This window comes from Morchella sextelata (assembly GCF_020137385.1).
Source record: "Morchella sextelata strain SCLS chromosome Unknown scls_1, whole genome shotgun sequence".
In the NCBI taxonomy this organism is placed as follows: domain Eukaryota; kingdom Fungi; phylum Ascomycota; class Pezizomycetes; order Pezizales; family Morchellaceae; genus Morchella; species Morchella sextelata.
Genome location: NW_025408616.1, coordinates 3,256,814 through 3,271,080, shown reverse-complemented (window position 1 = coordinate 3,271,080; position 14,267 = coordinate 3,256,814). Strand labels below are relative to the sequence as shown.

General features: G+C 44.4%; 5 protein-coding genes across 5 annotated transcripts; 3 read left to right on the top strand and 2 right to left on the bottom strand.

Moving 5' to 3' along the window:
- Positions 1–1,836: 1,836 nt before the first annotated feature.
- H6S33_000860 (uncharacterized protein) lies at positions 1,837–4,264 on the bottom strand (the record flags this gene model as incomplete). The annotated part of the gene is made up of 3 exons (XM_044832284.1): positions 1,837–3,493; positions 3,567–3,833; positions 3,909–4,264. The coding sequence occupies 3 exons, from the start codon at positions 4,262–4,264 to the stop codon at positions 1,837–1,839; spliced, it is 2,280 nt and encodes a 759-aa protein (XP_044700419.1).
- Positions 4,265–8,001: 3,737 nt separating this feature from the next.
- Positions 8,002–8,465, bottom strand: H6S33_000859 (uncharacterized protein; the record flags this gene model as incomplete). Its single annotated transcript, XM_044832282.1, has 2 exons — positions 8,002–8,069; positions 8,129–8,465. The coding sequence occupies 2 exons, from the start codon at positions 8,463–8,465 to the stop codon at positions 8,002–8,004; spliced, it is 405 nt and encodes a 134-aa protein (XP_044700418.1).
- Positions 8,466–8,980: 515 nt separating this feature from the next.
- Positions 8,981–9,980, top strand: H6S33_000858 (uncharacterized protein; the record flags this gene model as incomplete). The annotated part of the gene is made up of 6 exons (XM_044832281.1): positions 8,981–9,065; positions 9,131–9,156; positions 9,215–9,279; positions 9,335–9,363; positions 9,419–9,638; positions 9,698–9,980. 6 exons carry the CDS (start codon positions 8,981–8,983, stop codon positions 9,978–9,980), a joined length of 708 nt encoding a protein of 235 aa, XP_044700417.1.
- Positions 9,981–10,821: 841 nt separating this feature from the next.
- Positions 10,822–12,569, top strand: H6S33_000857 (uncharacterized protein; the record flags this gene model as incomplete). Its single annotated transcript, XM_044832280.1, has 8 exons — positions 10,822–11,118; positions 11,180–11,509; positions 11,572–11,583; positions 11,649–11,681; positions 11,735–11,895; positions 11,952–12,033; positions 12,088–12,335; positions 12,395–12,569. The coding sequence occupies 8 exons, from the start codon at positions 10,822–10,824 to the stop codon at positions 12,567–12,569; spliced, it is 1,338 nt and encodes a 445-aa protein (XP_044700416.1).
- A 478-nt stretch (positions 12,570–13,047) lies between these two features.
- Positions 13,048–13,629, top strand: H6S33_000856 (uncharacterized protein; the record flags this gene model as incomplete). Its single annotated transcript, XM_044832279.1, has 3 exons — positions 13,048–13,185; positions 13,242–13,400; positions 13,465–13,629. 3 exons carry the CDS (start codon positions 13,048–13,050, stop codon positions 13,627–13,629), a joined length of 462 nt encoding a protein of 153 aa, XP_044700415.1.
- Positions 13,630–14,267: the final 638 nt, after the last annotated feature.

The following is a 14,267-nucleotide window of genomic DNA, read 5'->3' as shown; positions in this document are numbered from 1 at the left end:
AAATACATAATAAAAAACCTACCAATCGGTAATGATTTATAGCCACTATAACCTTGATGGGAATCGAACCTAAGCCCCCAAATTGATAATAGCCATCTTGACTGGTACGCTATCACTTCTGATGACAACTGATAGTTTTAGTCTACTTTCAATCTACCTATCTGATGGGAAAAGGGATGTAAAAGGGATATAAAAGGCATAATAAAGGGATAAAAAAGGGGTAATAAAGGGATAATAAAGGGATATAAAAGGGATCCTAAAACTTGTTTGGTAAAAGGCACGATTAATGGTTGAAAATGCATCTGGAAAATCGTCAGGGTGGTGAAAGGGATCTTAAAGGGATGTAAATGAATCAATTAAATACATCATTTGTGACATTTACAGAAGCCTTTGACTAAAATCACATTAACAAGCACATTTCCCGCGATGGTTTGTGTGGGTAATGTGCTTATTGATTCATTTCCCGGGGGTAGTAGAGTGGACCATGGAGCTTCTAAAGCTTCAAGGAATGTCCGCTCAACTCAAGCCAACTGACATAGAAAAGCCGTAAGGTAACATTCTTTTAGGTAGAGATATCTTAAGATAAGTATGTCTATCTTACGATTACGCATCGCTGGTACGCCTTATATGACTGGTACGCAGTACCCGCGAAGAAGTGGACTTAACATCAAGTTAGATACAACTGTAAAGGAACAAAAAGCATTGCAGCACTGTAGAGTATTTTTTACAGCGATCAACCCCAATTTATTGTATGCTCTACAGGATTCCCACCACCGGAATAAACCCATGGCCTACCGACGGCCGGCCATAGAACTCAAACAATCAGTGTTCCACTTTGACGGACTGCCTACCGCTAGACCAACCCGCCCACACATTTTTAATTCTTCGGAAGTGATATTCGAGGGGATCTATCACCATTACCTATACAGACCCGTCGATTAACTCTTTACACTCGCCATCTCCAGGCCTCAAAAGTTGGATATAATCCAAACATTGTGGCCAGGTTGCTGACTGTGAAGAACGCATTCTACCCATCGAATTCAGAAGAGATTGAAAGTACTTCTGAGACCCTATAATTGGGCACAGGAGATATGTATGTATGATCTTGTGCCTGATGGCGTAGAAGATTTGAGCTGCCCTACTTGAAGTTTCCTGGAAGAAAACAACCGCTGGCGATTAGATACTATCAGAAATAGTTCGGGAGAGATCCATGCGGTAGTTCTAGCTTCAATTATCGATAAAAATGCCATGGCACTTGAATCTCTAGTTTTAACGTGGCCTGGGGGATTAAGAGAAGTAAGATCAAATGGCAGCTAGATAGATGCGTCGGTCTGGGGATAGCTATGAGCGGCGCCTTTCGAGACTGGGGGATTGGTAGCGTGTTGAACGTCATAACGTCATGGAAACGGCAAGGTAACTGAGTTAGACAGCTTAGCGAATAGATTTCCAGAGGCACGTTGGCCTAAACTCACCTAGCTAAAACAAGTAGTATGGTAAAAACATTATACTCAGATTACCCCGCCGTATCTCATGATTATCTGTATTAAGCAAACATCGACAACCAAATCAAACAAACACCCAACCCATGAGGTAAATACATACGACAACATGACGCATCGCAAATTTGATGAAAACAGTACAGAAAAGTATATCATTACCCCCAGGAGTAAAACAAAGATTCACCACCTATTTACCCGTCACAAGGCGAAGTAAAAGAAAAAAAGAGAAAAAAAGGAAGAAAATATTAGAAAAAATGTAAGTGTCCCAGCACCTATGGTGAAAATTGATACGGTGGATTGCAGCACTGTAATGCGCTAGAAACCCCTCCAGAGGGGTTTAGTCAAACCTGGCAATCACTATCTTGTCTCCTACTCTCGTCTCTGATGGCATCCCTTTATCGATGGTCTCTGCCTCCTTTCCATATACCCAGTATCTCTTATCCCCATGATCCATCATGGTCAGAATCTTGTCCCGATGTTCTTCCATCCCTGGGAAGGGCAGATCCACACTGATGAAGGCCGAGGTATTGTTAACCACGGTCTCGCTTGAATTGGAACTAACACCGTCGATAGTATCCGTAGCAATGACACCAGTGGCGGCAATGCGGTTATTAGCACGATTGGCACGATGCTGGTAGATATAATCGGTCCATATTTTCCCGAAAAACCTGGATTTCTTCTTGGGAGATGGTGGAGGCGTAGGAGTGGTTGTGGGTACAGGTTTGGCAGTTTTGCGGATAGTAACCTTCCTCCCGACATCCAAGGTAACCTTGTACTTTGCCTTCATGTGGATTCCCGCGGGTATAAAATCTTTATCGTTCCTACCGGGATCTAGTGGGAATTCAACAGATTCGTGATGCGGTGTAAATACCGTTATACCGCTGTTATCAGGGTTATCTGGTTTGGGATCTCGCACGAGAGTTCCTTGTTCCATTGAACCGTATACTGCACACGCGGATTTGTTCTTGTTATCACTGTCTTTTACCCAAAACAGTGACTGCATCACCCCAATCTCGTTGTTTGCCATCATGCAGTCGAAATCAACTGTACGTGGGATAGTGCTCAACTCTGTCATGAACGCTTCACGCCTCCGGTATCTTGTGTAATATGTGGGACTCGGGTATAGTTCCTCGAAATCAACCTTACCCTCTGCATTTTTGTAGAGGGAAATGGAATCAAGGTCAATTTCGCTTTCTGGGTCAATATCCCATTCTTTCCCTGAACGCCATTCAGTGATTGTGGATGGCTTATGAGGAGAAGCTCGAGCAGTGATGTCCCAGGTTACCATGCTAACTTGTTCGTCTGGCTCCGTGATGCCCGGGATATATAAATCCCCCGTCATGCGAATCCTTACAACATCCTCATCGGGGTCCCTTACAAAAGATCCTGATGGCACCATCTTTGGTCCTTTCAATTCCTTGGCTGTGGTTCCTGAATCAAAATTGATCCAAAATGATGAATTTAGTGTGCTGCCGTTCAGCTCACCGGCGTGACGACCAAGACTGCGCAAAGTAATGCGTTTAATGACAGTGCATGGTGACCATGATTTGGTGGAAGGATCATATTGTGGGACTGCATGTACCTCCACCACAGGTCGTCGTTCAGCACTTGGTGGCAGGAATCCCAGGTAAAAAGCTTTCCCACAAGTATCCGCTGCAATTGAAAAGGTGCTTAGTGGCGGATAAAGTGACTTTTTCTTGATGGTAAAATGGTGTCCATCGTGTTTCCCATCTCCTTTCAAAGTATCTTTAATCTTTTGGGGGGGATGATCCGCAGTTGGGTAGATATACCCTTCCAACCTCTGTTCTACCAAATCGAACTCTGCTAACGCATAAAATTCGTTTACAGCGACCATCCAGATGAACGAGTCGCGTTCAAACCAAGATGCTATCAACCTTCCACGATCTTCCTTTTTTGTTGAAAAAACAGCACAAGCTGAGTGGGGATGTTCAAAGAATTGACGTGGCGGAATGGTTGTGCGAGGAGGAGGATTTCTATCAAAAGGTCAGTATATCTCAGTAGAAAGGCCAATGATAGTAATTTGTAGGATCACGCGGAAACACATACGTCCAATTCCAAATTGAGGAAAATATTGATGGACTCTTTCCAGATGGGCCTTGGAACCCTTCATTTCTCGACGGATGAATATGAGCTTCACCAACACATAATAGCATCCCTCGGTTCGCTGCTATTCGTACACTCTCGCCGTCTTTTAAAAATATGCCCTCGTTGCGTGTGCCCATGCATGGGCTGGCTAACTTCTCAAGGTCAATTATAACGTCTGTGCTGTCGTCGGTACATTGTAAGTCCTTAAGGACTACTATCGCACGAGCTCTTAGGAATAATAAACGTAAGAACCATGGCCAGTATTTATCCGAAAACAGATAAGAGAAAAGGATAAAGCAATACCGTTGATAGGCTAACAAGCTATTCTCAGTATCCACTAGAAACCCGTTCGATAAACTCGCAGACCCATCTGCGACCTCGTTGATAATCGTTACATTAGACGGGCGACCTTCTTTCCATCTTTGAGATCTCTCATAGGCATAATCAAAGTCATATCTGGTACGCTGTGCCTTTTTTGACTCGCTCGATAGCGGGAAAAATAACTTGTGGGCGAAGTGAGAGATATCCTGTGATGCAAAGTATCGGTAAAAATCTCTCGATGTATGGCGCAGGGCCATAAAGTCATGCGACGACAACAGTTCTAATATTAGTCTGTTGATTTCAGGGGGAATCGTTATCAACGAATGTTTTTCTGCCATTTCAATCTTGACAATAGACTGCGACGAAACTTTGGTAGGAGTATCAGCGAAATTGTGGCCTTGTGGATGAGAGAAAGGTACCGAATTAAAGGAAAAGATGGATGAGAAGGATAAGGAGGGAAGTAGAGGGGAGTTAGAAGGCAGACGGGGCGGGGTTCTGCACTAGAAAGTGACTCTCTTACAATGAAAAGGTCAGACAGGAGCTGTATGGACTCACGAGCTCAGGTACAGTTACACACTGCCCTGTTTCTGCAGCTTAGTTGTCTGTGTGTGCGGCTGAGCTTCTTAAGCAAAAGCCAAGCCCGAGCAACCTGTCTTGATGGGTAGCAAGAAGACGCAAACTCTCAAATGCAGATGATCTTCACAAGGATCGAACAGATGCAAGGGACCGTGGGTAATGTCCAAGTTTGGAGCTCTTGAGATTCTGAATCCCCAATGTGGTCACAGTTTCCCACTACAAGCGGATCTTAGATCCACTAGATCCACTAATGATTATTGAGAGTTGTAGTTTTACTCTATAGATTAGGAGATATCACCTAGACAGCCCCGGGAGGGTTGACGTGATGGGTTAAAGTAGCATATATCAAGCCGCGACCTTAATTATTTCAGGATATAGGTATACGTCACTATACTTACTTGAGGTATGGTAAGTCCAAATAATGCAATCGTTAATTTTTGATCTGGGCATAAAATTCACTCTTACTATACAGATTTGGGACTCAGTACTATAGGATGGAAGCCGTAGCTTTAATAAGAGACGAATTACTTACAGCATTTCTATTCCGGGTAATGGAATATCAAACAATTAGAGCTGCTTCCCCCTGAAATCTCCACAATTGTCATGTGCGGTATTATGCAAGCCCTCGTTCAAGTTCGCACATTTCTGCAAGACCTAAGATATATTTATATTGTAACAGGCCAATGACCTGTCTTACCGGTTGTGAGCTCAGTAGCAATTCTTGGCACGTCTCTCCGAAATAAGCTTTTTGGCCTGTGTCCTAACGTCTCGGGCACGTGGTTTCTTAGACTAAAACTTGATGACTGACACCTGTTCCTACCAGTAGCCACATTTGATATCACCGTATTCCCCGTGCTTCATGTAGACCGGTAGGTCGAAGATGGAGGAACGCTGAACTGGTAATTACTATCAGTACTAGTACTTTACAACTATTCGGCATACCCCATCTTTAGCATAACCCCATATACGCGAGTTTATGAGGAAGAAAGCCTCAAGATTTTAATCGTGACTCATGGAATTTTTTCTACGCAGCATTTCCCACCGATGACTCAAACGCTAGGGGTCAATGTCTCATCAGTTGAAACCGCGAGACGTCATTAATATGAAGAACTGATACAGCCATGTACCTAGTAGAATGACTGCAAAAGAAACCAAAGCTGTTCATGATCAACGCTCGCGCGTGTGTGTGTAAGTACTCTCAAAGTAAACCCCTTAATATCCTCGGAACTCGGCCACGCTATCTGGCCTCCAGGGTCCTATCGTAGTCCCTGAACCATTATCTCAGGGTCCAATATGCAATGTTTGTGTCGCCAAGAGGCTGACGTGTTAGAGGTAGATTCCAGGTACGGTGAGATTGAGGCGATGTTTGCGAGGAGTTCAATACATGCATGCACCTTAATTCACCGGTTAGTAGGCTGTCAATGTCATAGATGTCAACAGGTTAGGCCGTGATCAATAATTCGAAGGTGTAGATCTAGATATGTGAGGGTTGTGAGTTATAAATAAAGGAGGCTGACATGCACGTATATTATGGAATTTTCACGTACAAATTTGGCGAAAATTTATTCTCGCTGCAAGTATGTATCGGGCAAAAATCATACTAACCCAAGGTTACTATGAAGTACTTAATCGCGCTGCCACAAAACGTGACATTCCTCAATTTCACAGTCAACGGCTCGGAGACATCAAGGTTTATACATGTATGTTTGTACATTTGAGAAAGTCATGTATGTACCTATATACTAAGGGCGGCCAACCAGGCTCAAACCTTAAAGTTAGATGTATATGTAGTCTTTCAATTTCCGAACAGAGACTATTGCGCACAAAAGTCGGATCTGGATTGATATATTCCAGTTAAGATCTACGTCATGTAACTCTGCAGCTACAATTCCATACGAGTTTTAGGCACTACTTCTTGGTGGTTTTAGATATATGCCGGAACTTGGATACAAGATTTTGTCCGAATAGATCTATACTCTAGATCAAGAAGATAAATGTCTACGTTGAATTGTTAATCTCTCCAAAAATAACAAATGAAATGGTAGCTTAAGGTGTAGTGGTCCATGTCCTGTCGTATGAAATAGGAAGATCTAGAAGACACCATCCGGATGAAATTCTCGCGCGCATAGTTTCCGAGGAGGAGTGGAATTACATGTAGCTATGTATCATCGGGGACTCGCTTATCAGTTGAGGATCGGCCATTCAGGTTCACGCGGATGACACATGCAAGGGACCGTGAGGCTACTTGATGTTTAACATGCAGGGTTTAAGTACACACATAGGAAGTATCTTGTGAACTGTCTTGTATCTTACTTGATATGGTTCTCCACAAGCCCTCTTCATCCTTTGTATCCTCTGTGCTTTACCCATTCATCTACCTGCTCCCTTGAACTCGCTGTGTGTCCTCTCGTCATGCCTTCTGTAATTCAGTCTATGAAATACAACTGGAGAACCCTCTTCAATGACCCTTTTGGAGAGATTGCTGGGTCGTTGGGTGATTTGGGTACTCTCATTCCTGTGATGACAGCTCTTGCAGCGTCTGGAAGCATCTCTTTAACATCCACATTGCTATTCTCTGGGATTTCCAACATCGTCAGCGGTGCCTTTTTTGGAATACCGCTAGTGGTCTGATACCTATCTCTAGAAAGAATTTGCATACGATAAATCTATTATTAACTGAAGATCTAACTATACCAGGTTCAACCTATGAGCGCGATAGCATCGATCTCGCTCTCTCGTTATTTTACACGCGAAGAGACTATGGCAGCTGGACTTGGTGTAGCTACTGTTGTTCTCTTGCTTTCCATTACAGGCGGACTCAGCAGGGTGTCCAGAACAATCCCTACGCCTATAATAAAAGGGATTCAAGTTGGTGCAGGGCTTTCGCTTTGCTTAAATGCAGGATCCCTATTGTCAGGACTGGATTATGATTCCAATCAGTGGGACGACAACCTTTTATGGACCGCAGGTGCATTTGTGCTCCTATATGGAACTTCACGGATGCCTCGGTTCCCCGTAGCCCTAGTCCTCTTCTTTGTGGGTATTATACTCGCTCTCATTAAGCTCATCTCAGATGAAGGAAAACTACCCGAGTTTGGGATGTGGTGGCCCTTCATACCAATTATACCACGGCCACAAGATTTTACATATGGATTCGGAGCCGCTGGGGTTGGGCAAATTCCGTTGACCATTTTGAACTCTATCATTGCGGTCAAATATCTGAGTGAAGATTTACTGCCGAATCGGCCGGCACCTTCAGTTACAGGTTTGGGTGTTTCGGTCGGTCTAATGAATCTTACTGGGTGTTGGTTTGGGGCCATGCCTGTCTGCCATGGTGAATACCTCCGATGGTGTAATGCTTGCGTTCTATCAACTGACTTGTTGTCAATCAGGGTCTGGTGGCTTAGCAGCTCAGCATAGATTTGGGGCTCGTTCTGGAGCAAGTGTCATAGTCCTTGGCCTATTTAAGATAGGTTTTGGCCTTATGTTCGGGAACTCGTTAACTGAACTGCTCCAAAAGTTTCCCAAATGTATTCTGGGAGTCATGGTATTCACCTAATCCGATTTCTATTTCAATCAGCGAGATCAACTAAATAATGCCTAGGTATTTGCTGCGGGAATGGAACTTGTCTCGGTCGCTGAGAACCTGAATATATCCGCCAGAGATTTAATAACCCATGCTCCAAGTGCTTCCATAACGCCATCAGCAACAACCGCGCCATCCTCCACAATATCATCCTGGAGAGGATTAACGGAACGAGACAAGAAAGAAAGGTTTTTAGTTATGACAGTTACTGCTGCTGCAATGATTGCACTCCAAAACGCATTAGTTGGCTTCGCGGCAGGTTTTCTAGTCTGGGCTTTGATCAGGTTGCAGGATAAAGTTGAAGATTTAAGACCAAGTCGAATCGGGAGCATGATGGATGAAAACACGCCACTTTTGAGGAATTGACTAGTCGTCATTTTTAACTATTCGCGAGGGATAGTCAGGGACAATGTGGATGGGGTAGGTTACGACCACTAGGCCAAGGCCTCTTTTTAAGAGATGCCACTTCCTAACCCTGAAATTCATGTTAGCATTAGTGAGTCTGGCATTGGTAATGATTGTTCCGCAGCCAATCATTAACACTTTAATAAATTATATGTTTAGATAATTTGAGAATCTCCCGGATTGGTCGATAGAATGAAGAGTGCAAAGAAAGCTCGTAAATAATAGATCCTATGATAATCACATGCATGTTTTTGAATTTGTGGTGTTTGTCACGTGGGTGGCGAAGGGCGGGGTGTTGCTAGAGCAACGGACAGGGGTTTTGTAAACATTCACCTCATTTTCTGCAGCTGAATCACCACGTCCTTCCAGACAATTTAGGCTCGAAAAATCACACTTGACCACTTACACCTATCTATATCAGCTCTCAACAGAACCAATCGCCCGATAATAAAACCTCCTCAACCAATCTGTATCGTTTTCTAAAGTAATGTCAGCAGAGAAACCAACTAAGAAGTCTGGCGGCAAGTCGAAGGATAAGGATGCAGAGAAGACGCATAAGCTTTCGCTGAAAGGTAGCTATCCTCGCCTCCATCATTTTTATACCAGGTAAGGTTCTGACTGGTGTTTCTGGCTATAGGTTCAGCAAAGATGGTTGCGGAATTCGTAAGCACTCACTTTTATGCTGCTATTCAAGAGCTCCAAAGTACTGACAGAGTCATAGTTTGAATCCTCGATTCATTCAATCTTGTACCAGCGCGGCGTATATCCTACGGAGGACTTTACAGTGTACGTTTCTTCTTGTTCCTTACCGATAATACGGCACTGATTAATAACTGTACAGAGTCAAGAAATATGGATTAAACATGCTCTGTAAGAACCTACTAGCTCCATCCACAACTGCTGGGCTCCACTGACAAACTGAAAGTCTCCTCCGATGACCAGGTCAAAGCTTACATTAAAAAGATGATGAGTCAGCTAAATAAGTGGACCCTCGCCGGGAAGGTCTCGAAGCTAGTGGTCGTTATAACATCAAAAGACACCGGCGAACACCTTGAGAGGTGGCAGTTTGACGTGCAGCTTATGGGAAAGGCGGCGAAAGCCAAGGGGGGAGCTCCAGAGATTGATCAAGAGAACCCCGAGCCTAGGTATGTCACTATTTCACTTAACTATCGTGTTCAATTGAGTGCTGACTACATTGGAAAAGCAACCCCCGACCACCGCCGAAAGAGAAAACGGAAAAGGAAATCCAGGAGGAAATCAGATCGCTATTCCGCCAAATTACAGCATCGGTTACGTTCCTGCCTATGTTGGATGGAAGGTGCACGTTCAATGTGCTTGTGTATGCAGATGGGGATGCGGAGGTGCCCATGGATTGGGGTGATTCAGACGCGAAGGAGATTGAAGGTGGTGAGAAGGTTACCCTAAGGAGTTGGGGTACGGCGAACCATAGGGTGGACACGCTTGTTAGTTACAAATTGCAGGACTGACTGGAGTGTTTCTTTTTGTTTTCTTTATTGGTCCCTGGATTTTATTTTTATTTTTTACTCCTTTTATTATGGGATTTCGGACGGGGTTCAATGGCGAAATTTATTACGGTAGGAAGACAGGCGATCATAAAACAGGATACCTATCGCCGGGATGGACTCGGGATGGAGAGGAATAAGGTGCCATAGCCGTTGCAGGTTTATGATAGTTATTTGCACTTGGGATATATACTCAATTTCAAGATCACTAGAGGGTTAATTGCAAAGTGCCTATGTGTTATCTCTGTACCATGTAAACCCCGCTGAGTCCTACGAGTGACCACTGATGACCCAAAAAGCACACACAATTTCGTGCATATCATCCCTGAAATAGAGCACTCGTATTCTCGGAATGGGTGTGGGCCAAGGGATAAGTGCCTTCCTATAGAAGTCACTCTCGCTTGTTACAAATTATTTCTTTTGATTTTACTTACCCCCGACGATTAGGGCGTGAAGCGATTCCAAGAGCTGATTTGTTAAGATCAACACGTGCTACGGGTGTATTTACCCTACCCCCGCACACACGTTGCAGGCCTGAGTTCTTCCTAGCTTCGTTTCTATCGATAACAACTTTAACGGAAATCGAAAATCGACATCCATATCCCACATCTCCACTATCATATACCGCACCCGGACCGAAGCGAGAATTGAGCTTAGGCAATTGTCAATTCATTCCAATTTCCTAGCCTGGCTAGCTAGGTAACCTTTTGTTTTGGAGGGAAAAGGGAAAAAAAGAAATAGATTGCCTGTTACAAATCTACTCTAATTCAAATATATATATATTTAATATTGTAGCTTGCCCATCATGTCCGTACCCTTCCTCTCCTCCATACGACACCGAAGGATCGTCGCGATAATGGTTTTGTTTAGTTTTCTTGTATTTGGTCTCTTTGCTCTGATGGAAAGTGCAACTGCTGGTGCTGGCGTGGTTGTGAGTGGAAAGACGAAAGAGGCAAAGGAAATGAAGGGAGTCAAGGTGGCAAAGGAGGCAAAGGTTCCGGAGATGAAGGAAGCGAAAGAGGCGAAGGCCGTGGTGAAGGTCAATGTTCCGGGCTTTTTTATGCAGGACTTGGAGAGCACGAATAGTGCTACTTTTGATTATGTAGGTGTCTTTTTTGCTATTTATTTCCCGTTTTCTAGGATCGAGGCTAACTCAAGTGAAGGTTGCGAGCAATTTCGGGCTACTTGATACCTTTGATGTCCCTTCCATTGATTCACGGGACTTGGAAAAAAGGGACCATGACGATGATGACGATAATGACGATGATGACGATAATGACGATGATGACGATAATGACGATAATAACGATGATAAGGATGAGGACGACGACGACGATAAGGATAAGGATGATGCCGATGACGAGGAAGAGGAATCTACGAAGAAGGCGCCATGGAAAGAGTTTAAGAAAGCTATTAAAAAGTTGAATAAGAAAGCTCCAAAGGGTACAGCCTATAAGGTTTTGTACCTGGCGAGACATGGACAGGGTTATCATGTGAGTTCTTTTATCATTTTCTTGATCAATTGATTATTTAATATGCTAACAATTGATTGTAGAATGTTGCAGGTGTGTATAAATTACATGTATTATTGTGAGAAGGTAGCAAACATGCTGACATGAATCTGACATGAAGAATCGTTTTACGGCACAGAACAATGGGACGCACGTTTATCCCTCCCTCAATTGTATCTTACATTCATCTACTGACACTTTCTCCAGTGCTACTGGTCACTCCAGGACGGAAATGAAACTAGTAGATGGGACGACGCAGAACTCACGAATATTGGGATTGCAGAGGCCCAGAAGGCAAGCATTGCGTTCAAAGACCAGATCAAAGCCGGGTTTCCTATCCCCGAGATTTACTATTCTTCTCCCATGAGGTAGATATGGACAATGCTTTGGCGGGTGAATATTGCTGATGAACATGGCATGGTAGTCGTGCGGCTAGTACCCTCGATATCACCTGGAGAGACATAATACTCAACAAAGATAGCACTCCCGCTCCCATCTTCAAAGAGGTTTTCCACTTTATTCTTACTCATGAATTCTCTGGATGACTGATGGCTGTATAGAAATGCCGTGAAACACTTGGAATCCACACCTGTGACCGCCGTAACACAAAGAGCTATCTTCACACCAAATATCCCAAGTTCGTGTTTGAGAACGGATTCGCCGAGACCGATGAACTCTGGGACCCGGTCTATAGGGAGCCCAATGATGTACGAAATATCCGTTTGGGCAAGGCACTGGACGAGATCTTTGCAGAGAGAAGGGAGGAGACGTTTATCAGCATTACTGCGCATGGTGGTGCTATTACCAGGTGAGCCCTTCCGTTCGCGGGCTCCTTATCGGAGATATTGGAGCTGATGTGAAGCGTAGTATTCTGGAGGTGATCGGACATAGAAAGTTCGGATTGCAAACTGGAGGTGTTATTCCTGTTGTTGTGAAGGTCGAGTACGATGCTACTCCGACGCCTACCACGAGTCTGGGCCCTTCAGGGACTGCACCGGCTTGTGCCGTGGACCCTACCACAACGTCATTGACTTTGAATTAGAGTGGTCTTTGAAGCTGAGAGGGAGGATTTGTAAGGGTGCATGTACATGTGTGAGAATAAATACCCGAATGCCGTCATCCGTTTATGTGTTTCGCAAATTTATATGTAGAAAATTTTAAAAATTTGATTTATGAGTCTTTCTCTCTCCCACCAACTGAGGCTGGGCTGGGCTGGACAACACTGGGCTGTGGCACCTTCGGTTGTTCGTGGAAGGCTGTGGAATGCGTTAGCTCCGCCCTCCCCCAGATCCATACAAAAGATTGCCAAGATGTCCTCGCCTCCCACCACTCGGCTGACTGTACATGACTCCTCGCAGTCTCTTTATCTGGCCCATTCACCCAGCTTAAATTCCTGTTCCTGATCTTCTCATTTCATTTCGCATCCATACCTCCCAAGACTCAGTCGCTATTACAAAGTCGAACGAACCTTCGTTTTTAAAACATCTACATACTACTAAACGCTCCGAAAGCTATATATCATGTCTGACGATTGGGATTCTGCCACTGTCATCGGCGCTAAGGCTCGTGGAAACGCCAACAGGACCACCGTTGCGAAAACCAACGCTGAGATCAACGCTGCGAGACGAAGTGGTACCGTTGTTGCTACCGAGAAGAAGGTACTTAATTTTTTGTATATATCCCGCTGTGAATAATGCTAACATAGTTGTTACAGTACGCCGGTGGTTCCAACAAGGTTCAGTCTACAGAAGGCCAAAGGCTCACCAAGATCGACCGTGAGAATGAGGTTGCCCCTCCACCAAAGGTCGATTTGAGCGTCGGAAAGGCCATGGCTCAAGCTCGCCAGGGCAAGGAGCCCCCGATGTCGCAAAAGGTATGTGGCGATAGCTACGCGGTTGTATCTCTTTCGTAGACAAGGTATTGACGTGTGTGGATAGGATCTTGCCACCAAGGTCAACGAGAAGCCTTCGGTTATCAACGATTACGAGTCCGGTCGTGCTGTCCCCAACCAGCTGCTTCTAGGTAAGCTAGAGCGTGCTTTGGGCGTCAAGCTAAGAGGGAAAGATATTGGTTCCCCTATCGGGGGGCCTAAGAAGAAGTGATCTATCTTATCGCTTCTTCTTCTTGATATTTTCTTTCCTTCTATGGTTTCTTTAGCGGGTCGGGGTAAATGGGTTGTGCTTGGTACGCATAGATTCTATCAGTAGGAAGAATCGGAACGGGATAGGGAAATGCTGGCATGTTCTTGTCTGCTTTTTTTGTTGGGGTTTGATGTCTTCAAATGATCGCACCAAATGTTCAGGATAGAAAACGAATAAGCGGGTGCTAGTAATGCCCCAAGGGTCGTTCCTCCTGATATTAGTTTCTTTGGTTTCTTCTGGTTCTGTCTTCGTCGTGTGGAGAGTATTCACACTGGTATAGACCGTTTGTTATATTCAATATCATTCAAGACCTGCAAACTTTGAGTACTCAGAAGGGAGCTTCAATTAAGATTTTAGAGTGAACACAATTTCCCCAGCTTTTCGCCCACCTCTCTAGCTCCATTGTCGGGGTTCTAGAAAGACAAGTGTTTCGATCAGGACCATTCATGCGTGCCCAGCTATGAAAATCCCGGTTGAATGTCCCCCTTACTATGTTCCCTAGGTTTTTGCACCCCGCAAAGGAGGCAAGTGATCACTCGGTGCAAGAGCTATGAATCGAGTGATTTGGCTAGGTACATGTAGGTAGATGATAGTTGACA